At 37.4% G+C, this 25893-nt stretch overlaps 2 protein-coding genes across 3 annotated transcripts; one reads left to right on the top strand and one right to left on the bottom strand.

Annotated features, from left to right (window-relative positions):
* The first annotated feature begins 2484 nt into the window (after positions 1-2484).
* On the top strand, positions 2485-14819 carry LOC131777771 (acetylcholine receptor subunit alpha). Of its 2 annotated transcripts, XM_066170563.1 has the most exons (10): positions 2485-2518; positions 3333-3441; positions 4843-4991; positions 5710-5754; positions 7493-7602; positions 10896-11031; positions 11207-11495; positions 12185-12402; positions 12637-12814; positions 13691-14819. In XM_066170563.1, exons 2-10 carry the CDS (start codon positions 3390-3392, stop codon positions 13906-13908), a joined length of 1395 nt encoding a protein of 464 aa, XP_066026660.1. In that variant the 5' UTR covers positions 2485-2518; positions 3333-3389; the 3' UTR covers positions 13909-14819. The 2 variants fall into 2 exon arrangements, with proteins under 2 accessions (XP_066026660.1, XP_058950096.1); XM_059094113.2 differs by lacking the exon at positions 2485-2518 and having other exon boundaries at positions 3293-3441.
* LOC131777770 (harmonin-like) lies at positions 14810-25832 on the bottom strand. The gene is made up of 21 exons (XM_059094112.2): positions 25677-25832; positions 25469-25536; positions 24955-25038; positions 24506-24565; positions 23970-24037; positions 23317-23390; positions 22763-22871; positions 22374-22398; positions 22172-22238; positions 21521-21627; positions 20785-20869; positions 19913-19972; positions 19588-19644; positions 18821-19037; positions 18213-18327; positions 17985-18111; positions 17156-17209; positions 16666-16753; positions 15917-16026; positions 15687-15796; positions 14810-15007 (listed from the first exon to the last, which is right to left on the bottom strand). Exons 1-21 carry the CDS (start codon positions 25743-25745, stop codon positions 14989-14991), a joined length of 1773 nt encoding a protein of 590 aa, XP_058950095.2. The 5' UTR covers positions 25746-25832; the 3' UTR covers positions 14810-14988.
* Positions 25833-25893: the final 61 nt, after the last annotated feature.

The following is a 25893-nucleotide window of genomic DNA, read 5'->3' as shown; positions in this document are numbered from 1 at the left end:
ATCTCAGTTTGTTCAGATCCTTCGGATCTTATGAAAGTTCAAGTGTGTACTTGGCTACAAAATGATTTGGGGTAAACACTCAAGGTTGCTAAGCGTTCGTTACTAAGATCATTTCTTCGTTTAGAAACTGTTTACTACCTGCAAGAATATGGCATTAATAATGGCGATATGGAAACTGAAGGGCTAAAGTTTGTTGTGACAATGTCACAGGATAAATCCAGAGCCAAGAAAAGGACGAGGAATGCCAATTCTAGAATAAAAATGTCTCCCGTAGCGAGACAGATAAAATATTGCACCACACCAAGCTCTGAGACGCAAATCAAAACACGCACATGGTGCAACACTCAAAATTTCCACAGCGTGTTATTTATTCTACATCTTACAACTGTGTGAGTATCAAACCGAGAGGTTATTCACAGAAAAATGTTCCTGGTTGTCATTACTAGCTTAATGACACAGTTGAAACTCATTTTGATTATTTTATTGGCATAAAAATCTCATTGATGTGACATAGGTCCGAAATTATTTGACTTATGACCTCGTCTTCCAGAAAACCCTTTTTAGGAAAAAAGAGAGGTCTGAGACTTTATCTACAGATGATATTCAGCAATACTTTAGGCTTCATGATATTGGTTTCAATTGAGCAAACAATTCTATACTCTCAACAATTGATAAGCAAATTCTTACATCGGTTCTTGCAGGATGTTTTTTTGTAGAATTTTAATAAAACCTTCTAAAAACTCTGAGATTTTCTTATTTTGATTTAATTACAGGTGTCTTGTTTACTAAACGCAAAAACTGCATATCCACTGATTGTAAATTTATTTCCCTCATTTACAAAGTTTCTTTTTATTTCTTATCAGTAATACTGAACTATCATGAACGAATCTTTTGAAGGGAAGAACTCAAGTGCCAGGCGTTTTTTTTCTCCTCACAGGGCGTGATCAAACTGAACCACAAGTCGGTGTTCTACATAGAAACGATTTTTTTTTTACACCGTCTGTATCTGTATTCTGTGTCTGTATTTTTTTTTTTGTTTTCTTTTTTTGTGTCTGTATCCACTTACTAATTAAAATACCTCACGTTTAATCAAGCGGTAATTTCCCCTAAACAAATATCTATGATTTTTTGGTAGCGGAACTAACTTGATGTTTTGTTTAAGTTGTGTTTTGTCTCTGTTCTCTTTTTCTAACATGCGATTGCAATAGCGAAATAATCGAGATAAATGATACTTTGCTAATTAAGAAGAGGAAGTGAAGAGTTTGCGGGACCTTGAAGAAGTCCTGCTAAAATAGATGTGGTTGCTTCACCCAAGAGAAATGTTTTCGGTAAATGTTTAACAGCTTCTTATTGTAGTCAGGACGTGCACTAAATTGAGTAAACAAAGATTCAAAAGACAACAGTCACCGATATCTATAACACGGAGAAAGATTACGAAAGATCGCGAAAATTTTCGTAGAGTTATAAACAAATTCTGAAGAGGTTCGTTAGCTTTCTTTTCCCACAGTCCGTTATAGGACTTCTAGATGTATCCCAAACTACATGATATTGGATTAAAGCTGAAAGCACTTTATTTCACGTTAAATCACGCCAAATCAATTTTTGCGTTGCTCTATCTTTAGAAGAGAAGCTAAATTTTTCTGCGATATTGAAAAACTTAGTAATCAAAATAACTCTTATATTCAAGCGGCAATCAGTTCCTCTAAACAAATATCTGCGATATTTTCTGTTGGAGCACTAACTTGATATCTTTTTGTCCCGTAAACATGCTATTGAAATGGCGGAATACTGACTTGAGATAAATAACGGTTCGCTAAAAAATGGAAACGGGAATAACTTATGTGGGTTCTGATGGTAGCCCTATTAAATTGTCATATATATAGCTGCTTTCACAAATGGAAATTCTTCAAACAAATTTTACATAGATTCTTTTGGTAGACAGGACGTCCACTAAATTAAGTAAAGACAAAACAATCACCGACATCAACAAGACGAGGTTTCGTGCGAAATATCGTGAGAATTTTCGGAGAACAATCGCTCAATAACAACAAAAAGAACAACAACAACAACTAAAACAGCAAATATACAGTTTCCTTCGATACATGCACGCAAAATTAGTAGTTGTTGTTACATAATTAAACATGCCCGAACAAAATCATGGAAGGTCTCGTACCCGCTTAGTCGTGTAGTTAAAGATTACGAATGACATTTATCAACCCGGGTTTGTGTAAAGATGTTTACAGAGACAGCGAATTTGTATTAAGTTCTTCTTTCCACGGGCAAGGCTTGATTTGTACATGTACCACCGTAAAGAGTGCAAAGAATAAATATTTAACTCGAACGCGGTTTTACATCCTATACTGGTGCGTGCTTCGCGCGCTTCAAAGCTGAGTATGTTGGAATGGAATCTTTGCGGTGATTGAACCTGGGTACCAATTTATTCGATTTAGAAATTTCGTGAATTTGAAACTTTGAGTTTCTTCAATTCAAGGAAGCTTTGCTCATCTAACAAAACGAGGTTAGTCTCGATTAACAAGTAACTACACTGACCTAGCACTTGCGCTTAAAGCTTTGCTTCCACCGACTAGTACGTTATTTTCTTTATTATTCCTTAGTGAGGTAATCATGGTAAACTATGCATTCATTCGAAGCAATTATAAATTCAAACACTTTTTCCGTGTTATTCTGAAACGAACGAAGAAGCGAGAAACAAGAAGCGATCTCCCTGAAAATCGCAATACTGCTTCCTCGACCATATAACGATTTTTTTTTGCAAAGACTATTTTAAGAACACCTAAAAATCAGTGAGGACTGGTAAATAAATATAGTCTTAATCATTCCCTATTAATACTGGAAAACCCGAAGAGTACATACACTTCCGTCCTTTCTGGGAGCTACATTTTGTTATTAAATTTCTCTCTTTCAATCCAAACGTGTAGCAAGTTTAAAAATGGACCCTCGTGGTAGGAAATTCAAACTTCGCTTTCTACGACGACGAAGTTCGTTTTCAAGGAAGATAAATATCAGTTTCTAGACTCTTTTTTTACCGTTGTCAGTCCTGAAACGTTTGGGTACTAAAACAGCGGGTGCTTGCCACCTGTAAAAGACCTTGACGAGAATTGAAACTTCAGGTAGTTATCAACGATGACGATGTTCGGTTTAGGCCGACTTAAAATGATCGATAATTGCTCGTATTTTTCCGATTGTCAGTTTGATATTCTGGCAGCAGGCCTGCCACCTGTAATTTCTTTCTTGTATATAATTTCGTCGGTGAATTAGTATGCAGCGTAAATGAAATATTTTTCTCCGGTTCAACAACTTTTCTTCAACAGCAGGGAAAATATGGTTCATTTACGACTTGGATTACTGGAGGAAGTCTCAAAAGAAAAATGCAGATCCTCTACAGATTATTTATAGCTTGCCTCGTGTTCCTCACGGAAGGTATTTGTTGTTTGTTTTGTTTTTGCTTTTTGTTTTCGTAATATTTTGCACCCTTCCAAGTCAGCATTTTTCAACATATTCTTAGCACTAAAACACTTGTAACTGATGAATACCGTCGGGAAAAAACAAAGACAATGGTTAAAACTTCGAATCTACCTTCAGCACGACTTCCCTTCGGGAAAAAAATTTTTGAGTGTCTGCGCCCGGAAGATTGATTTCAATAAAGCTTTTGCATTTTGTGTGTTGTTAAACAGAAGAAAATTCTTATCTACACCAAATATTACAACATCCCTATATCAGAGGTGAACTTGTTCGAATGAATTTCGATTTTACGTACCTCAATTCGTAACTATGTAAATATATCAGAATAATTCGGCAAAAAGGCTTTGATGACGCCATGAAGTGGCCATATTGTTTGTTTGCTTTTTTCACTAGAGGCTATTGAAGTCACATCACATCTACCTCATGAAGAAATTGGCAAATAATTGAACGAAAAATGAAAAGCAAATGGTAGTTTAAAAAATAATAGTAGTTTGATTGCAAAGCGTTCTAATGAATACAGGATGTGATCGGTAAATTTCCTCACAAACCTCCCACTCCTTTTCACATGCAACAATCTTCGACAAAACCTTTCGCACTTCACCACCTTTCTAATAAGAATAATAATAATGATAATAATCATCATCATCATATTAAGTAATAAAGATAAAATCAAAAAGAACTTTATAAATAATAATGATCAATAATAATAATAACAAAAAATAAAACTTTGTAAATATATTTCATATCCATCCAAATAACTTAATACGCACTAAAATTACATTTCCTCTACACACTCTGCGACGTTCAGAAGCGATCACATTCAATTTCCATGGCTTCTATCAATTTCATACCAAAATCAAAATGATAACAAAGATAATACTAAGAATGATCATGAAGGTGACGATGAATGATGAAAATAATATTAAATACTGAATACGATTAGCATCACAATTGTTATCAAACATGAATCCCCCTGCATTTCTTTATTACAGGGAGCTTTTCTTGCGTAAACCGTAGTTTACCCGTGTATCTTAGCTGACTTGGCAGCTGGGAGGCAAGAGCTAAGAATGGAAAAAAAAATATCCGTGAATTTGTCTGTCAATAGAAATTGGTTGAGACATCTCCACTCTATACAAGTGTCCCAAACATTTCAGTAGATGTCTGTCATCTATATCTAAGATTTTGGTGTTTCATAAAGACAAACGCGAAAATTTAAAGTAATCGATTCATTCACAGGCCTTGTAACAAGTTCGTTGTTACTTCTGCCCAGGACGAAAACATTTTCTGCGAGTAAGTTTATTGTATTAATTGCTTTTCCTTTTATCGCTGATTTTCTTTTGGTATTTTATGTTTTCATAGGAGTGCTATGTTGCTGTTCTCAAGAGGGAAACCTAACAAACTATCTTCTGAATACTACTCGTTACAGCATGAGGTTCCGACCAGTTCTCCATGACAACCACACCCTAAAAATTCGACACAGTTTGATTCTTTACCGGATTGTTAAAGTTGTAAGTGTTCCTAGTTAAGAGAAAGTTCTCAGAGCAGTTTGAAATCGAGTGTCACAAAACGAAAACCGAAGCGATCTAGACAAATCAAAACAAAGGTCAGTTAGCACGAGTGAAATTTCCAGCCCAGATTGGCTTTTTTGTCAGTGTTCACATGAAAAACGCAATGAAACTTCAAATCTTCTCGTCGAGTGAACCCAAATGCCGACAAGGGTTACCCGGAAAAGAGGGTTGAATCAATTTGACTTACTTTTCCATGTAGAAAGAGGGTAAGTTTCTAGAGAGACTGTGTTGCTGCGTCGGTGGGGGAGTATGATGAGGTAATTTGGTATTATTAACTGAGTTGATCTGTGTAAATTGCCCACCGTAAAGAATTTAAAAGCTGACGCGTCGAGCGTTAGCCCCTCGTCAGAGTGAATGGAAGAATTTTGGGTTGTATGTGTGTTTATATGTAGAAAACAGAGCTACACTATTGGTGGCAACCATATTTTCTCCATGTAAACGTTTCCAAACATTGACTGCTATGATTCAACCTAAATCAATAAGAAAGTTGGAATCGCCGTGTAAAGAAGCTCTTAGTCGATAATTTCCCTCATGACTACAACAGCCTTCTTGACAGTGAATTTACATTTTGTGGTTAATTTCCATATTTATCAAGTTCAAGATCTGCTCAGAAATTCAACACGACAGTTCCTTACCGTGAATGTTTCTTGTATTTCAGGATGAAAAACATCATAAAATTGACTTAGATGTACGGATAAAAATGGTAAGATTGGCGGCAAGGCCTAGGTAGCTACAGACCAGGAAAAATTAGTTAACACATAACATTCACGTCACCACTTTTGAGAAAATATAAAGAACTAAATTTGAAAGGATTTATACTTCGTTACAACACCCCCCCAACACACCCCCCCCCCCCAGAAATAATAAAATATGAAATAATTCCGGGAAAACAAATCCCTTATTCGATGGTTTATCCCATAATACGAGCGTACGTTTTGATAATTGCTCATATTTTTCCACGCCCCTACAGAGCTTGGAAAAATACAAACTATCTCGAAAAGTATCCGCGCAAATTATTTGTTAGTTTACACCAAAAAGGTGTAAAGTGCTTTTCGCGAGCGCTGGTTGGCTAGTTCGGTAGTGAATACCAAGCACTATTCACCTTCGAGCAGCCAATGAAACAAATCACGCGGCAATGGTTAAATTTTCGTCCATTTTTCGATATGTGAAGAGAAATCAGCTCATTTTTTGGTATCAGTGTGGTACTTACTAGAACTTCAATGTCAGTGAAGGTGGTGGATATTTACTTCGTCGCTTTGTGGCTCGGTAAAATATCCACCATTATTCACCTCCCCTTCAGTGAATAATTAAGAATTTGTTCATACGTAGCGTGCGTATATCGAGTTATGGATGCACGCGGAAAGTTTGGAGAACACGAAAAATGCGTAAGAGTAGCTCGAGGCGCAGCCGAGAGCAACTCTAGCTTTTTGAGTGCTCTCCAAACTCCCAAGTGCATCCATAACTCGATATACGCACAGCTAAAAGCATGAGCAAATTCTTTTATAACAGAGCGACCACAAGGATCTGCACAAAGAAGCCTTTTGTTGAAAATTCTCACAACGCACAAAAAAAAAAATAATAAACAAACTTCCCTATTGGCTAGTCAGAAACACGCCACATTTTATACTTTGGTTTGAGCAAGAACATTTGTTCCAGTTAACCGATAACTGTGAATGAAAAGCTCAAAATTTACGGGGGAAATGGAGAAAATCAAAGCCAAATGAACTCGAGTGTCACTAAAAAATGTTTTAAAAGTCAAAGACCCGAAGTTATCAAGGGTTTTGATTGTTCAAAAATAATGTTTACGCTACCGACAAATTTGCGAGACGTGCAACTTGCGAGTTTTTTTCGGCTTTATTTTTGTTGCTTGTTGGATCAGGACCTAAAAGGTCAGTGCCGATAGAAAAACTGGGCAGTTCTTCGCTGGTTTCCTCCATATTTCAAAGAGAAGAAAACTGCACTGCAGCTTAACAGGACGGAAACTCTGTAGTTACGTAAAAAAAATGCCCACGTCATCCTACTTACGCACGGGCGTGCGTAAATAAAGATTTTGTTCATAGCGGCTCAATAGGACTTATACAGGGCAAGCACGCGCGCTATGTTATAATTGTCAATTTAACCATCGAACAAAGTGTTTACATTTGACCGTGATATGTTTGAAAAACATAGTATAAGGGATTAAAAAAAAAAATAGGTGTTAACTATATCCTGAAGGTTAATGTTGCAATGTCATGATTGAAATAGATCTTTTAATTGAGCCACCTATTCTGCATAAAAGACGGCTATGTTTTTCCAAGTAATGTAAAATTTTCACGTCCATTTTTAACACTTTTCAAATAGTTAGAGTCTATTTTGAGAAGGGAAAAATTGAAGTTTTGCGCTTGAGTTATACAGCATATTGATTTCTGACATTAAATATAAATTGTATCCTTTCATTTTAGCAATGGAAAGATCAGAACTTAAAATGGAATACTTCAGATTATGGCGACATAAAGCAAGTGAACTTAGATGGAAATGAAATATGGACACCCCATATAATATTGTACAACAAGTGAGTAAAATTTGTGTGAGATAATGATAAAAATTTCGCTCAAAGGTTCGAGATGGGTGCTTCTGTCTTCAGGAACAACTGAAATTAAATCTATCGAAGCTCTCCTACAAGTATACCGCAAAGAGCCTTCATCGTCTAACATTTATTTCGAAGCTTACTTAGCGAAATACACTGAACTTGATTTTTACATTTACAAACATGAAAAATCCGATTTTCACAATTCTGTAAATTGACAAACGTAAGAGGGACTTTTACTGAGTAAAAAGAAATTGTTTCATATCGTGACATCCTCTTCATTATTAATCAAACTGAAGTGTTCGAAACGTATGTTTTGAACAAGATTCTGGCCGTTTTTCTAGTCAATTAATTGCTCCTTTGCTTTACTCTTTTCCTCCTTCATCGTTGGCTGGCACACACAACTTAAATTTTCAGACTCGATGCATTTTGCTTTTTCGTCGTCTTCTTCTTTTTCACTCACGCTCGGGTTACCCTCCAAGGACATCCTTTTCGTTTCAGGCACCTCTGTCGTCGTAGTTGGAAATTCGTCTATGATCACGGACTCTTCATCAGAATTAAATACGAAACCTTCTTCCTTTTCTAATTCTTCGCGATTCTTTGGCGATCGCGGATAACACAAGCAAAACGAAACTAAAAATCCGCCGGCAAAACATTCAGCGTATTGGAGAAGCAACCATGGAGAGACGACCATGATGTTGAACGATGAGTTTGCTTAAATTTCGCGTAACGGTTAAAGAGAACCTTTCAGTGCACTTCAAATGGACGATCTAAATCTTTTAAAAGGCAACATACGAGAAAATACAATTTTTTCAAAAATTAGACAAATAACTAATTGAATTCCCTTTAAAATCTAAAAGTTTTATTGTTCAAGTCACGTTTTCCATTAACAACGCAATTCTAACTTTTTTCAAAGCAGGTGTATGGTAAACAACTGAAAAAAAAGGTAAATGAATTCTAAAATGTTGTCCTTGTTTCAATCGAAAAGTAGAATAAGGCGTTCGTAAATAGGCTGACATGCAAGAAGTAAATGAGTCACGTTGTTTTTTTCTCCAAAACAGTTTTAGAAATTAAAGTGTCATTAACTGAAATTTGGACATGAAAACGCACTCGGTTCGATAGCTCTTTGTTTTCTTTCGTTGAGAATTCCTCTAAAACTGCCTAAAAAGGGGAAGTTTTTGTTCTAAAGAGATTAAAACGCGCACGAGTTGTAATAACTCAAATTGATTATCGCCACAATATGTACACGAAAGTCAGGACCCGTGTCAAAACAAAGTTACACGTGAACCAGAAAAAATTGCTTATTGCTTTTATACAACCTCCACGTGTCCGAGAATCTCAGTCACGTTGAAAACGAAGTACTAAGCGACAGTTATACACGGCTTAGCTCGAGTACGATCGTTATCGTTTTAAAACGGCCCTACATAGAAAGTTTAGAACTCTACGAAGGATAAAAAAATAGACGGCATACCGTTCCTTATAAGACGTATGGTATGATTCCATTTTATTTGCTTTAAAACTGGTCGAAATCAGACTGATGAAGTTATGACCTAAACGGAGGCTTGAACATAGTGAATCCCCATGATCAATCAATCGCCAATTACCTGAAGAGCACTTAATCGTTAGCAGCTTAAGCTTTTGGCTGTACACTGTGTTCTTTATTTATCGATTTATGTTTTAAATTAATTTCACGTGTTTCTTTAAACAAACACCGAACAAATTAAGGAGGTTTCCTTAGCGATCACGCCGTCTAACACTAACGTAAAAAGAAGCACGTGTTTTGGGGAGAGCCATCTTATTGGCGTGAAACACTCCTTCACTCTACTCTTCCGACTGAGGATTAGTGCATCATTAAAATAATGTAGGCGACAATTAACTCATGAATCGGAAAGAGGCTAGTGTCAAAGTTTCCTTCAAGTGTTTAATTATTGATCATAGCCTACGAAGGGTAAAAAAATAGACGGCATACCGTTCCTTATGGGATGTATGGTATGATTCCATTTTATTTGCTTTAAAACTGGTCGAAATTAGACTGATGAAGTTATGACCTAAACGGAGGCTTGAATATAGTGAATCCCCATGATCAATCAATCGCCAATTACTTGAAGAGCACTCAATCATGAGCAGCTTAAGCTTTTGGCTGTACACTGAGTTCTTTATTTATCGACTTATGTTTAAATTAATTTCGCATGTTTCTTTAAACAAGCACCGAACAAATCAAGGAGGCTTCCTTAGCGATCACGCCATCTTATGGGCGTGAAACACTCCTCCACTCTACTCTTCCGATTGAGGATTTGTGCATCATTAAAATGATGTAGGCGACAATTAACTCATGAATCGGAAAGAGGCTAGTGTTAAAGTTTCCTTCAAGTGTTTAATCGTTGATCATAGCAACTGAAACTTGACACTTTTCATAACCACATTCCCTCCAAATATCATCAACGATGAAAAAGGGCTATCAACTGTGAAAACTTCCACTGATCAAAGGTAATAAACTGTTCACAACACAAAACGCTATTTCTTCTAAAAAAAAGTATCGTAACTAACACATTTTACTGAATATCCCCTATCGTTAAAAAAGGCAGAATGTCATAAGATACGTTGAAAATCCCCAGGGTTGGCTGCCGAGTATTAAAATCAACTTTCAAAAATAAATGCTAAAAAAGTTGAAAGACAAAAACATTGCTTGCAGCAGTTTCAAGAATAGAAATAAAGTAAGCGTTGTTTGATCGCTCATTAGTGCGCCTTAAAGCATTTGCAATTTTGAACTAAGAAACTTTGAGATCAAGCTCCGTTGGGGTAGGGAAAGGGTACTCCCTCATATAAGGTATAAGCTATGACGATATGTGTCGCCTCAAAGGTAATAGTTTGAAGGTCATTATGGCCTTAAATTTTGTTAGGTTTCCAAAGGAACCGAGAGAGCGTAATAAATGTATTTGCCTTTTTAACTTCAAGTAATAACAGAGAACGAAAAGTAACCAAAAACAGAAAATTTGAGTTGAATTTTCCAGAGATTTTAGAGGCCAGGGTCTGCACATGAAAGGGGAAAATGGTATAACATATGTTGGTCTGACATAGGGAATTTGAGGATCAAGCTACAAAACCCTATGAAAAAACAGCTCTATTGACCCTACAAGTAATTCCATAGAACAGAATTCATACTCCGTCTTACAACCGTTGCATAAACTCTGGCTTTCAGTACGAATGTGCGAGGGTTATTAGGTAGTCAATTTACCTACAGATAGCATCTTTAACATCAATAATCCTGTTTTCTCTAGTGCGGACTTTAACGACTCGGAGACAAGTTCCTTCAAAGCTACGGTGACGTATGATGGTAATGTCACGTGGTTCATTCCCATGGTAACAATGAGCTCTTGCAAAATAAACGTGCTAAATTTTCCGTTGGACGAACAGGTAGGTGACGTGATGGCATCTTTCATTTATCCCATTCTCGAGTACAATAATAAATTACCATGACGGCATCACTTATTTCAAACTAATATTGGATTTAGCGGAGCTGTTTCGTCCTTTTTTAATTACACAACAGAGTTGTACAGGTTTCAAAACTGACGTGTTTCTTTTTTCGTAGTTGTGTAAATTGACATTCGGATCTTGGAACTATGACATCACTAAGCTCAACATTTACCCGGGTAGTGACATCATATTCACACAGCATTACCTTCCCAATGGAGAATGGCAACTGATCGGCGCTCGCTCAGAACGAAGCCTTATGTCACACTTATGCTGCAAGGCCATGGTGTCAGGAGTTTCGTATGTTTTACACATCAGACGGCTATCTCCGTTTTATGTCATAAATTTCATCGTGCCTTGCGCGCTTATTTCGGTGTTGACACTCCTCGTGTTTCTAATGCCTGAAGGTCAGTAACTTGTACTCACTTCCTTTCAACTGATGTTAGAGTACCTGCCAATTGTGTGCTCCTAGCAGTGAAGTTAGGGAGTCAATTGATGGATTAGCTAGTCAGCCAGTCGGTCAGTCAGTCAGACGATAAGCCAGCGAATGAAGGATTGAGTGAGACAGTCAGCCAGACAGTCGTCGGCCAGAAAGTCAGTTAATGGGTCAGTCTGTCTGTCATTGAGTCAGTCAGTAAGTCAGTCAGTTGATCAGTCAGTCACCCAGTCAGTCAGTAGTGTCTGTCATTCAACTGATCAGTCAGTCTGTCACTTAGTTTCGCTGTCATTCAGTTGGTCAGCAACTCTATTAGCCAGACTGTCTGTCTCTCTCTGTGCGTCTGTTTTTGTCAATGGTCGTCTTTGAATAACCAACCAATCAGGTAATGTGTTGATTGGTTTGTCAGATGGTTTCTCAGTCCATGCATCGATTAAATATGTAGACATGAAACTGTTGCGGTCTACTTCCTAAATCATTTAATTAATGCTGGCTGTTTCTCTGACTGTCAGTCAATCATTCAGTCCAGTTAGATATCGTCACTTGTCATCAACCACTGACTGTATGCATTCCCTTATATCAACTTCCTCGCTTATATGAGCGAATCAGCCATCAATCTCATTCATATCTAATATTCTGTCTTGGTAAACTGATTTTCAGACACCGGCGAGCGGATGGCAGTAGGAGTTACAATACTTCTCTCGCTGGCAGTATTTTTCTTAATGGTGGAGGAGAAGTTGCCAGTTTCGAAGAACCTTCCATTGATTGGTAAATACTACTGTTGCACAATTATCGAAGTTGCGCTGGCCCTTGTTGCCATGTGTTATGTGTTGCGGTTTGTTCATCACCAGGCCCACGCATTGCCAAGCTGGATAAAGGTGAGTAGGACTTAGAGTAACCAATTGTCTTGTAATTCTCAAGCTCAACGTATGTTTACGCTCTTGCTACCGTTTGGAGTTAACTAACGACTTCGAAGTTTACGATAAGTAACTGCACGATATATCCTTTCAGGTCATCATTGAGGACAAAAATAACACGAAATGCATTGAAATGAATTTATTTTTCTTTTGTTTTGTTGTCTTTTATTTTGTTTGCTGCTCTTTTTTTTTCAGAAATATATTTTAGGATACCTGGCGCGAATCGTATTCTACAAAACCGAACAAGTAAAAGCTGAGCAAGAGCAGACACCACACATTAAACCACAAAAAGACCAGAAGGATTCGCGAGCACCCCGCGGGAGTGAAGAAAGCGAGAAGGCAGTGCGAACAACAGTAAATAAATGGAGAAAACGTAAGATCATAGAACGTTTTTTCAAAATTTAACCCTGTCACTCCCAAAGATGTCAGTAATTCTCCTTACTGTCTGCCATACTATTCTTATGATGTTAGTTCGGAGAATTTGGTACTGCATAAACTAATTATCCCCTTTATCTTTATCTTCATTGTTATCACTTGTCTGCCTGATATTTTAATGATAGTTTTAAGGAGAAATTCTGTCTTAGTCACTCATGGGAATTGAAGGATTTAAGTTTCTTGTGGCAGACCAGAACTTTCGGCAGCCATTAGACTAACTGTCCAAAGAACTAAGAACAGCCAGCTCTGTTAAGATAAGCCTATGAGAGGCTTAAAATTTATTTCTAACTTTTTTTAACAAAAATGTAATTAGGCAAGGGATTACCCATAAGCACAGTTATCTTTGGGCGAAATTATAATCATAGTAAAACTAACTCACAATTTAAAGGAAGGGAGAAAAAACTGAAAACAAAAAGTGAAAGAAACGAAAAGAATGAAGACTCAGAAAGAGAAGGAATAGAAGGGAATGGGAGGGCAGAAATGTAAGAGAACGATAGACAGGAAATATAAATGAAGTACTAGAATATCTGTACTTGGTACAAAAAAGACAACAGCATACTACATGGGAAATTGAGACAATTTAAAGGAAGAGATGAAAAAAAAAACTGAGAATAAAAAGTAAAAGAAATTAAGGTAATGGAAGACCCATATGGAGTAAGAAAAGAAGGGAATTGGGTGGTAGGATATGGGAGAAAAATTGGATAAACAAGAAGGAATAGGGCAATCGTATCCAACATGGGAAATTGAGAACATTACGTATCCCAGAGATAGAATAACTAATATTGGTTTTCTTATCGTTCTATTCTCTAAACAGCCTTACATGAAAAGAAGCCTGAGCTCCCTGCTGCCGAGTCCCGCGCGGTCAAAATCCTGGCTGATAGTGTGAAAGAGCAAGACAAGAAAGATGAACTACAAGATCAGTGGGTCCTGGCGGCCAATGTGCTCAACAGATTCTTTATCTGCTTGTTTCTTGCCTCTGTTGTCATAACTCTTATTGCTGTATTTGCAGTGGATACACGATTTGAAAACTAAGCCATAAGTATTCGCTAGATGTGTTTGAAGCAGCAGTGTCTTAAGTAACCAAAAACAAAAACACCTTTTTCAGCGCAATTTTTCACTTCCCTTTGAACGGAGGTGATTACTCCTTAAAAACGATGGAGGTTTCTAATAAATAATTTTGAGAGGGATACCACTCATGTTAAAAACAATAATGTTACCACTTTCTTAACAAAAGGAAACCAGGTTTAGTTTCATAAGTTTTTTCAAAAAAACGATCAACAAAGCAACAGATGTAATTATGAAGTAAAGTTATCCATAGATAAAAGGTATTGAAATTAGACTTCAAAATTTACTCGAAGTTATAACAGGTAATATTTATTACCGTTATTTTGTTTTTCCCTCCATACTCTATTCTCTGTGAGAAACAATTCTTACATGTTTTGATTTGAACCCAATACCCCTAACATCAGTATGTATATTCTCCCTACTGTTCCCTGTAGATTTCCCAAGGTGCTGACAAGGAGAATTGGTTTAACAATCAAGAGCTACCTCAGATTGTGATCATTTCTTTTATTCTCATCACCTTTATGTGTGATTCAGAAGTGATATTGTAAGGAGAAATTAGATGCTGGTCACTCTTAGGAGTGACTCGGTCAAGGTGCTCTCTGAACCATGGAAACACTGACATGTAATTTGTAACATTGAAAACAAAATTCTGCCATTGTCTGCAGACCCTGTCTGTAATAAATAAACTAGTGTGCAAACTATTAAAGCACAATGATAAATATGGACAAATTTATGAATCTAAAATATGTCTACGACATTGGGTTCCTTTTCGTGTTTGCATTTGAACAATGTGACTGTTTTATTTGCTCTAACTTTGTGGAAAGTAACTCGTGTCAATTGCGTTCGCTATGGGACGAATAAAACCTTGATGAAACCTTGACAGGAATGCAGTTTTTGCTTTTAAGGGTTCAGTCATTTGTAATATTACGAGTGGATTTGGGTGTGTTAAAGTCCTGCAACATAATTCGCTACAAAAAGATAATTTAAATTTTAAAAATTAGTCTAGAAGTCTTCATTTAGCTTTCCTTCCATTTAGTTATGAGTTAATCAAAGCCACGTGTCGTATCTAAAAGAAATCGAAACAAAAATACTTTTTTGAGACTTAGGGGTTTTACTGAATGGATCGCAATAGTTTCAGTGGGCGATTACGCAGACGTATCGCATCAAGCAAGTAACGTGACTCAATAGCGTCACTCACGAAAAGAAAAATTCAAGGACATTTTAAGTGAAATAAATTTACGATAAAGCCATGACTCAAAAATTGAATTTTTTTAACTGATTCAGAAAAGAATTCAGAGATGAGTAAGTAACAAAACAAAAACAAAAACAAAAAAACAAATGCACTTGAAAAGAATAAGAAATCATTGACAAGGAAGAGCAAAATTATTTTTCTATGACAACAAAAAATGTTCACATGGTTCTACGAAATTTGTTTACTTGGAGACGTCATATGTTTACGACTAATCTAGAAATAACATTCACACCTCTTCCCTATCCACCCCCTTCTCATCCCTTCACAACAGATAATGCTACATAAACAGAATGGGGATAAATCTGTGGTGTGAGCATTTGCTTTCAACCTGAGACCATAATGCGGGGTGGAGTTGATGGTTCTGCGGTCTCCTTTCCACACGAAAAACCAGCTCGAGCTTGATGCATAAAACGTGTTTTCGCATTCTTTAGTAGTACGTATTGAATAAACAAGTTCTGGCTTAGGAATTAGCATTTTAATCAAAACTACTTACACTTCTGCTCCTGTGACTGGATCTCGTTTTCTAACCACGCTACCAATTCTGAGGACTGGCCGCCGGTTTCCTCTCTTCAAAGATATGGCCACCACGAGGTCGATATTTTCCTGGTGAGAACAATCAATCAAATTATTCAAGTTTATTACAATTTTCAATATCTGTACCTACTTTCATGTAGCAGCAGCTGTAGGAGGTTAAGTCACCACCAACTATTAGAAAAAACTCACCGAATTCCTGTTCATAGCCTTGTTCAGTTCCTCGAGCGCTTCCTGCACAGTGACACCCAAAAGACTTGTGCCTTCCACATTTAGCAATTGATCTCCCGCGCATACTCCACCTGAGGTTGAAAAGAGGTAGACAAATGAATATGAAGTACAGTTGGTTTAAATACTGTTTCTGTTTTCATCAGACTATTCCAACCAAAGCACTAATAAGCAGTCCTTAAAGGATTATGAGTGATTTGGAGAAAAGAAAAAAAAACAACAACAACAACAACAACAAATATTGTGATGTTGGGAAGATTTGAAAATCTTGAAACTATAAGTTGCCCCTCTCAAATTCAGTTCATAAAACACCTGGATTTCCAGTAACCTTTGTCCGACGATCGAGCATAATTGTAGTGCTGTACATGTATGCTGCTTTCGAAGAGGTTAATTCTGGCAGTGTGCATGTCAAACCTACACACATGACCATTTCAATTTTTTTATGGTTTAGCTCAACACCAGCCTCTTGTCAACTCGGTGGTTAACCATCTGAGGAGAACTGGGAAGATCATGGGTGGCCTCTCATCGTATAATCCCCTTATCCCGCGTTTGCGACGAGTGAACCTCTAGTGTTATATCATGGTCGCTACATTTTTGCCCGTCACCTTAGTGATACCACAAGCTTTTCTTAAGACACAAAAAGATGCCTCGCATCTCATCATCCCAACCATAGGAGGCAAAATCATGGTATATTGTAAATAAACCAAACCTACCATGCACTGCCACGCAACCATGTTCCTGAACTTCTGTAACGAATATTCCACCATCACGCTCCTCTAGCTCTAGACCCAATTCAGACACCTGAACAATCCATACCAAAAAGAAGAAAAGAAAGAAATGGAGGTGTATCGTCATTTGGAACCCGACTGCCTCCATAAACGTGTAGTTGCATCAGTGAATCACTGTAACCCCACTCTCGATATCTCTTTTTTTGCGCGCGCGCAACGCAATCGCTGTGGACGAGTCCCACGAGTGAGGAGGAGCTCGTAGCAGGCGGGAAGAAGGAGTTCCGCAAGAAAGGAGGAGCGTTAACTATTACTCAAATATCATTTGTTTTGGAAGACCCAATACACAAAGTGCAACTTTCGAGCAATATGTCAGGATCTCTGTTGAGACTTAAGTTTAAAAAATATTGTAAGAAGAAACAAAGCCATGTGCACGCATAAACTTTCTCTCTAACAACCAATTAATATAATGGCTTACCTTTTCAATCGACAGAAAGTGTGCTTCTCTTCCCTCCAACACATCATCTTCAAACTAGTGAAAGCAGAAAATCACAGCATTAAAAACAATCATTTAGATCTGCCAGTTGCAGTATTCTTTTCCAAAATCCAGATCTGTGCTATAAGGTCAATTCAAAGAATGACTCGTATAGATGTTAAAACTTATCTCGAGCTGGGGATCAGATTGCAACTCATCCGCAGTGAGATGCTGGTTCACAAAACATATAACACGCCAAATTCTCACTCAACTCAACTCAATGTACAATTAACTACAAAACAGAGGGAACGGTTGGACCAACCCCTCCCCTTATTTCGATAATGGCAAATGGCGCGTTCTGCACTCCACGCTGCGACTTCGTCAGTGATTTAGGGCCGGGTGGGAGAGAGGTGTTAAGTAGGAGAAAGTTTTCACGAACTCGACGTTGGAGTCCTTAAAGCGTTTATGACTTACTGAAAAAGGAAAACTGAAGTAGTAAGTGGAGTCTTCAGCTCGACAACATCGAAAAACTGGAAGGTTTTCATTGCCTTACAATTCTATTTATGAGTCCGTCGCTTGTGTTGGTGAAAACTTAACTTGTCGGAGTCAGAACCAGATGCGGTAGACGCTCTCATAACGAAAAACCTTTTTTTCACCAGATCATAAGCGACGACATCGCCAGCGACATCAATATACTTTCAATTCCGTTTGTTTTATTTTCAACAAATTATATCTCCATAAGTTTCTGACTACGAATCACGTTCCGACTCCGTTGTTGGTGAAAACCAGCTTAAAATATTGAACATGGACACCAAAGAAACACATCTCATACCTGTGTGTTACTGGGATGCAAAATGGGTGGGCTGAGAGGGACCGGAGGGCTGGGAGGTGGATGTACATCAGCAACTACAGTTTCTTCCTGGTAGCTTTTACTAGGTTCTGTGACTACTACTCGTACACTGGGAAAGAGAAGTAAAGATTCGGGTAAGCATCAACACTACACGCAAATTATACTTTAAAGTAAAAATGATGGCGGTACATGAAACAGTTCCATACTTACGTTTCTGAGAATGCAGCTCTTTTCTTAGTGTTTGGCGTCATGTCAACTTCTACGGATTTGCGGGAAGGTTGAGAAGGGCTGGGGCTTCCCTGCTTCGATTTATCTGTTTCGTTATCTAGGAAGCGAATAGGAACATTGATCCAGTAAAGGTCAAATTTATAGAAAAGACTTTTAAAACCTTGACATTGAATAGGACAAACCTCTTAATGGTGGTAGCTTAAAGGTTCGGACATATATTGTTGAACGCAAGTGCGAAAGAAGATTTTGTTGTTCCATACGAGAATAGGTGAATGACGAAAGTTTGACTGTAGTGAGAGGAAATGATGGAGCACACCTGATCTAAGCTTCGAGAAATGTCAATTTCACTATAGCTATTTATAGGTAGCCTCTTGAAGGGTAGTGTGTTTTCCAAATCGTCCGTGTGTAGGGAACCTCAGTCACGTTCCATAAAAGCGACTTCGCAAACGAATTCTGTAGCGCAGAAGACTATCTTAAAATCAATACCAATGTCATTATTTAGGCCAAAAACGAGCCCCTACCCTCTTCCCCTTCTTCACTGAGGGGATAAAGAACATTCAAAGTGATCTAAACTTCAATGGATGGCATACCCTGTTTTTCCTCCAAAGAGTTATTGCCTTTTTCTTTTCCCTCTTCATCTATTTCCTTTGCACGCAGTAGTTGATTAAAGTGCATTTGTTCTTTAGCTTTCTCCAGTCTCTCTTTTTCCTCTGCCTTTCGAGTAAGGATCTGCGTTTTGATGGCAAATTCTGGAAGAGTGTCTTGCTGCTGTTTGGCAATTTCATCCATTATAAACTTTTCGGCCTCCTGTTTGAGCAAAGCGGAGCTATCAGGCAAGGAAAGTTCTCTGGCCTAGTGACTCAGCCGCAGTACTCTGGATCTAACGTTAAGGTGTAATTTTGGGGCCGGGGAAGTTGTATGGTGTTCTCGGGCAGTACCCTTTACTCACATTATACCTCACAGAGGCACTATGAGAAGGAAGTGGTAGGAAGCTCCCTACTTTGTCACCCCAGAGTAGAAATGGGTGCTGATAAACCGACAGAGACATCTGACAACATGACGGAGAAAAGTTAGCTCAAAGGACTGGCATCTAATGAGAAGGAGCAGCACCTCTAACTCGTGGGTCGTGAAACCTTAACCTTCACTAAACCATTCATGTCGCGACGTTTTAGTGTGCCCAGTTCCCAACTCTAATTACAGGAGGACAATAAGTAACCTACTGACCCCTTGTAAACGCAACGTTTGCTAATGCAAATCTTTACATCTCGACGGCGGCTTGAAAAACTATAGGCACGCATGTCTCCAGATTTGGCTATCCTTGGCTTAAATGCCTAGTTTATCCGCGCGAATTACGTACCTTGCTATGTCGGAGAACAAGCTGTAATTCCTTAAAAGACTTCAGTAAGTAGACCGCCTGCAAAACAATTCATCAAATAACATATAAAGGCGGTGTTTTAAATATATTTTTCCATTTTATAGACAGCTCACGGAATGAAAGCATGTTCAAGATCCTGATTCAACACTGGCCCTAAGGTGGTAACTCTTGGAGAGTAAGATCCAGCGGCCTTCGACCTTCTACTACAAAAGTGGTAGTGGCTGTGTTCCGAACAATCTCAGCCAATGTCGCACTCCCATGCTGTGCCACTAGACTACAGAGGATAATGATTACACAAATTGCTTACCTCCGAATACCTCAACTTCATTATATTCTTGCCATTCACTGCCACTATCTGGTCTCCGATCTGTGAAAAATGGAAACAGCCTTGTAAATACGGAATAGTAACGTGCGGTTGCAAAAGAATAGGAGAAACGGGGAAACATTCGGTGCTAGCTGAAATCTGACAAAGTGGACGCCGCTTTGTAACGCACACGGTTTTTTATCCATGGGGAAGGAGGGTTAAGGGCGGGGGTTAAAGGCATATCCGATCCAAAAAGAAGCGATTAGTATACTCCCTCGTTATCTAAGTGAAGAAAACTTGTTTGAGATCCGTGGGGGAAGAGGCTTAGGGGCGGGGGTTAAAGGCGGGGATCCGGATCCAAAAGAAACGCTTAGCAAACTCCCTCTTTGTCTCAAGGAAGAAAAGTAAAAATTTTAACATCACTCGTTCACAGAGCTCATGAACGACTACAAAAGTGCAATCTCTAAACAGAAAACCGTTGATAAACTGTCGTAGGTTAAACAGGTGAAACATTTGGTATTCATTTATTATCGTATTAACGCCTTAAAAAATCACTTTGAAGTTTAGAACTTGGGCCTTTAAATCAGTCAAGTTTAGTTGTAACTTCTTCCGCTGCAAAGTGCGCTAGACATGTTTTTCATCTAAGTTACAACTTCTAGGCTTAAAAGATGTTCTACAAACACTCCATTCAACAGTAAAGAATCAAATTAGAGAAAGCTATGGTGACACGATTTCATCAATTTTACCAGCACGCAAATAAATTAAGATGAAGAGAGGTACCCCTTCGGTCTGAGGAGAATTCTCTTATTTTATTTTAATTCTATTTATTTAAAAGTTTTTGATGTGTACTTTCAGACAAACACGCTGTGACTCACTCGTGCTCCAGTCTTGTCAGCCAACGATCCAGATGTGACTGAAATAATGAACAGCCCTTCTTTGCCTGGTATTCCATTTCGAACACTTGAAAGCATGTGAAAAAAAATTGACTCAGCATCACCACAACACAAAAATCTTGTGCATATGTTTGTATAAATGTAGAAAACATTCAGGATAGTGACTGTCAAAAGTATTAGGGATTACATTCATAATGCTTTGCTTTGCTTAGCCTTCCTTACTCTCTCAACCCATTACATCCTGAAATCAGTTTGCACATTCTCCAAAATGTTCTTTATACATTTCCTAAGGTTCTGACAAGGAGAATTTGTTCAACAATCAAGAGCTTCTTTAGTTGGTGATCATTTCCTTGATTCTCATGGCCTTAATGTTTGCTTCTGGGGTGATATTGTAAGGAGAAATTAGATGCTAGTCACTCTAAAGAGTTGAAGGTTTAACCAATCAGATACAAACTAAAACCATCCTTGACTTGGTGACTCAAATTTTCCTGTACCTTTTGCTAATTTTCACTTTGAGTTCTTGTTAGGCTAAGTTTCCCTTGTTCTGATTAGCCCTTACAGTTAATTTGATCATAATTTGATCATAATTTGATCATTAATTCCTCATAAGAGGAATTTTTTAAAGCACATTTGAAGGCAGAACAAGGGGGCAAAGCATGAAGAAACACACAGCCATAATAAAGTCAATTTTTTTTCTGTATAGTCCATATATCCTTACCTACATCCTATTCCCTTGGGTCCCACCACCAAGGTAACTTGCTTATCATCAGGACCTGCCACAAATCTGGGTTCATCTCTGAAATCTCCTTCTTTGATCAGATAATCCTAGAAAAAAATTCAGCCATTTTTCTTCACTTATTCAAGGCAACCAAAAATAATGTCCTGGATACTTTACTTTCCTCTTTCCATAATCACATGATCATCTTGTTTTAGCAAATCACAAGGTGATGCAAATTTAATTTTGAATGCTCCCATCTTGAAAAAAATCAGCAAATGTAAATTGGCAGCGCATCCATGACGTTCACACTTTTGAAACCAAGGGGGGCTGAACCAAAACCATAACACACAGTTTACAAACAGCTGCTAGTGCACTCATTGCAAAAAATTATTCTTAGAGTTCAGAATTTTGTGTTGCTCCTATTTGTTCAAAGAGATTTGCCTAGAGATGATAAAAAGTGGTTTAACACTCTGTTACTTCAAATTAAGGAAATCATCCAGGTTGCCATGCAAAGTTCAATTTGTTCCACCAATGGAGATTTCCTTCAGAGTTATGTACAAAAAAATGAGACTTTTTTTGGCGTTTGCAGCAAAAATGTTTTTATATGTAAAAATATTAGATTTAAGAAAAATGATGCTTGGATTTGCTAACCAGTAAATCAGGATGATAATAAACATTCTCTTTTCCTTCTGCAGTCTCCCAAGTAATAACATCATGTCTGTTGAAAAATTAAAATAATTTTTAAATGACATTTAAGAACACGAAACCTACATTAATCTATCAACAATTGGCTTAAATTTATCATAAACTGAAAGGAAAATTGAAACAAAAAGGAGGGTCACTATTAACTTACATCTTACAGGGAACTTTTCCTGTAGCTGTTAAGCAGAAGAAAATTGAATTATTAATCATCATGCACCCTTGATGCAGTTGTATGCATATGTGCAGCATAATGGAGATATCTAAGTCCCTCACTAGGATATAAACCTCAGACCTTTAGATTTCACAATTTGATGCTATACCAATAAGTGCTCCTCAAAGTTTCAAGACAACCTGGAATGCACACATGTACTGGGTTGAAGTCATACATGACTGCATACTTCTAGGATCAGTATTATCCAAAGCCAAGTTTGTGCAAGTAGATTAAAGATGACTAGAAATTTTGAACCTAGGGCTGGTGCTTGGTAATGGAAAATTCATTTGTTACGGGTGAAAAACACAGTATCAACACTACATACTCACTTCTTACTTTCAGGAGAAGATTATTGTGTGACCTTAAGATGTTGACCACCTCTCCATGTGTGGCTTCCCCAAGGTACAATCCATTAATACTTAAAATCTCATCACCAGCCTGCAAGAAAAATTCAACAAATAATGTACAAATTAACACCGAAATTTAACTTGGTTTCTGTTTTATCTTTAGTTCAAGTCACATTTCTATATATATTTTTCTTGAAACAAAGCAAAATATTAATCAAACTTATAGTTTGGAAATATTTTATGTCCTGAAGTCACAGAGTTGAAACTAAAACTGCTACATGTATATACACGACCAAGTTTCTAAATGGAAACACAATACAGCTATGCAAACTTAAAGCCTTGAATGAGACAATATCCTTTTCCAAAATAATTATATGACCAGCAAGAAACATGTCAAGTTTCATTTAAGGCTGATACAGAACTGATATGTTATAATCATGGAATGATGTAGTGTGGAATGTGATACAAACACATTGTATGTACAGCTACACATAAAAATATGCCATAGGTCTGCATGTAAATGAAACTGTGAGTACCTTTAAACCAACAATGTCTGCTTGTGAACCCCGTGAAACAAGGGACACAAAGATTCCAACCCCATGCTCTCTACCTGCAGAATAATTTGAAAAAAATTATGACATAATTTTTTACTAAATACATTTCAGGTACTGCTCATGTCTTAACAAGCCCCCAATCTCAAAAAGCCCACCACTCTTCCTCCCCTTGAACAAAAAAAATTTAAGTACAGGCTGTACACCTGCAATGAAGGTAGAAAATCGAAATAAAATATTTTTGTATTTCAAAGCCTTTATTTGTTTCCAATTTAAATGTTAAAGGTTTCTCAAACTTACACAGAAATGTGCACAAATGCATTATAGTCAGGACAGTCAGAATATAAATAACATCTTACATTTAATCCAATATTTCTTTTTCTATATGGTGGAAGAGAGCCCCAAAGGTGAACTATACAATTTTAAAAGTATGTATTCTTGTATATATATGTACAATCATGTATATGCCCCCTTCTCAGAAAAGTTCCTCTCTTTACAACTGAACCCCCATAAAAATTAATACAGTTCCCTCCATTTAAGGACATATTGGAGTACTGGGTCAGTAATAATCACTAGTGTTTTTATGGTTATCATTTTGTGTCCTCAGTCAATTACAAGTACAGTGTGTGAATGGTTACCTCCTCGAACACTGAGTCCAATAGCATTATTTCCAACGTGCTGCAACTTGATAAGACGTATTCCATCACTGAAATAAAATTCAATTAAAAACTGTGATATCTATGATCAGATAAAAGAAATATGTACAGTTTATGTTCTCATAAATATTTAAACTACTCTGAGATTGTTGCAGCAGTAACCATATGGTGACTTATTCTCGTACTAAGATCAATATTTTGATTGAGACAATGGTCACAAATTTCCAATCTAAACTTGGTATAGTTCTAAAAGTTTGCAAGAATTCAACAAAGTGCAACATTAATTGATAACACTTTTTGAACTAAACCCCTCTCTTGATGCACAAAAAAATTTTCAGTTTTTATGGATTTTTTTTTGCTTTTTATACAATTTCTGAGGCTGCCTAGTTACAGACTGACAATTTTGCAAAAAAAAACTACAGGAACAACCATGAACATGAACACACATCAGGAGTACAGGATAACTACATGTAATTCAATTATTTCATGTAGAATTTTGTTTAATTCAAATCGTACACCTTGGTGACTTTGGAATCAAATTCTGGTAAGTAGTAGCATCTGCTGGGTTAATCACATGCCTGCAGTGTATAATAAACATAAAATAATGATTATTAAGACATACCTGTAAGTATAATTACTGGTACACTATATACCAGCTACATTACATGTACAAGTGAATGCAAGCTTCCACAATAATTATTAACCAAATAATTTGTGCACTGAACCGCTTATGGGGGAAAAAGGAGTCATTTTATTAGCCTCTAATACCACTAACCCAAACCTGAGGGACCAGGGACTCTCTATTGTTTAACTGTCAGGCTGATTCTGACTGTCTGTGATGAAGTGATTGCTTAACTAACCAATACTGATTGACTGGCTTTTAACTATGTTGCTGAATCAAACAAACCAACAAGATGACCACATGAATGACTGATTGACAGACCGACTGATAAAAAAAAAACCTTACCTCACTTCTCTGAAGAGTGGGTACCTCTTGGGAGTATTAATCACAGACCTTAGTTCACTAACAAGTTTTGCAGGTGAGTTTGACCTAACAAAATATTTGACATTTGAATACGTGTACTAAACTGTGGTAGTGAATTACCTTTACCAAAATCTCATAATTTATGTACCTCGTTTCAACTGAAAACTTTTACATTGCTAATTTTGCTGTTCCAGAAATTGCATCACTAGCTATAACCACGCTCTTCCAAATATGCGCTTTCCTCGTGTTTTAGGGCAAGATCTTCGAACAACCCAAAATAAGCTCTTTGACAAAAGTAAGCATGGCGAAAAAAATTACCACCTTTCAGACTAATGCTTTGTTTTAGAATAGAAAGGGGATTACAAGGAATTCTATACTGCTTTGGCACAGCTCTAGCTTTACATGCATTGAACAATTTCCCTTCTTCCAAGGTAGGTAAGCTTAGTTTACTGTTCTATCAAAGCAACAGCGATGTAAAATGTTCTTTGAAACTCACGCTTGGTATCCCTTCAGGGCTTCATAAAATGAAACTCTCTCTTCCTCATTCTCAATTAAGACTCTAACCTAAAGAGATAAGTGGCACTGTGAGTTTTCAGAACAGTAATGCACAATTCAAGGTTTTATTCCGAACTAAGATGGCCTCAATCAACTTCACAGCTGGCCAACAGTTCCCTAAAAAGAGAGTTCGCTGGTTTCTTTTTTACCTTATTTTTAAATTCTGTAGCATGTTTAGACAAAGTGAATAGATTCTCCTGCTCAAATCCTCGTCTCATTTTTCTCTAACATGACAAAAATTGCTGACAACAGATGTAGCTTCGATAATAATGTCTGAGGACCAAAACAAAGTTTTACCAACGCTGCAGGAGAGGTAGCAGAAGACTGGTACTAATAACTATGTTTTGAAGGCTTCGGGTCAAAGCG

Source organism: Pocillopora verrucosa, chromosome 8 (genome assembly GCF_036669915.1).
Source record: "Pocillopora verrucosa isolate sample1 chromosome 8, ASM3666991v2, whole genome shotgun sequence".
NCBI classification, from domain to species: domain Eukaryota; kingdom Metazoa; phylum Cnidaria; class Anthozoa; order Scleractinia; family Pocilloporidae; genus Pocillopora; species Pocillopora verrucosa.
The sequence above is the reverse complement of the archived record's forward strand: the minus strand, read 5'-3'. Positions and strand labels throughout refer to the sequence as shown.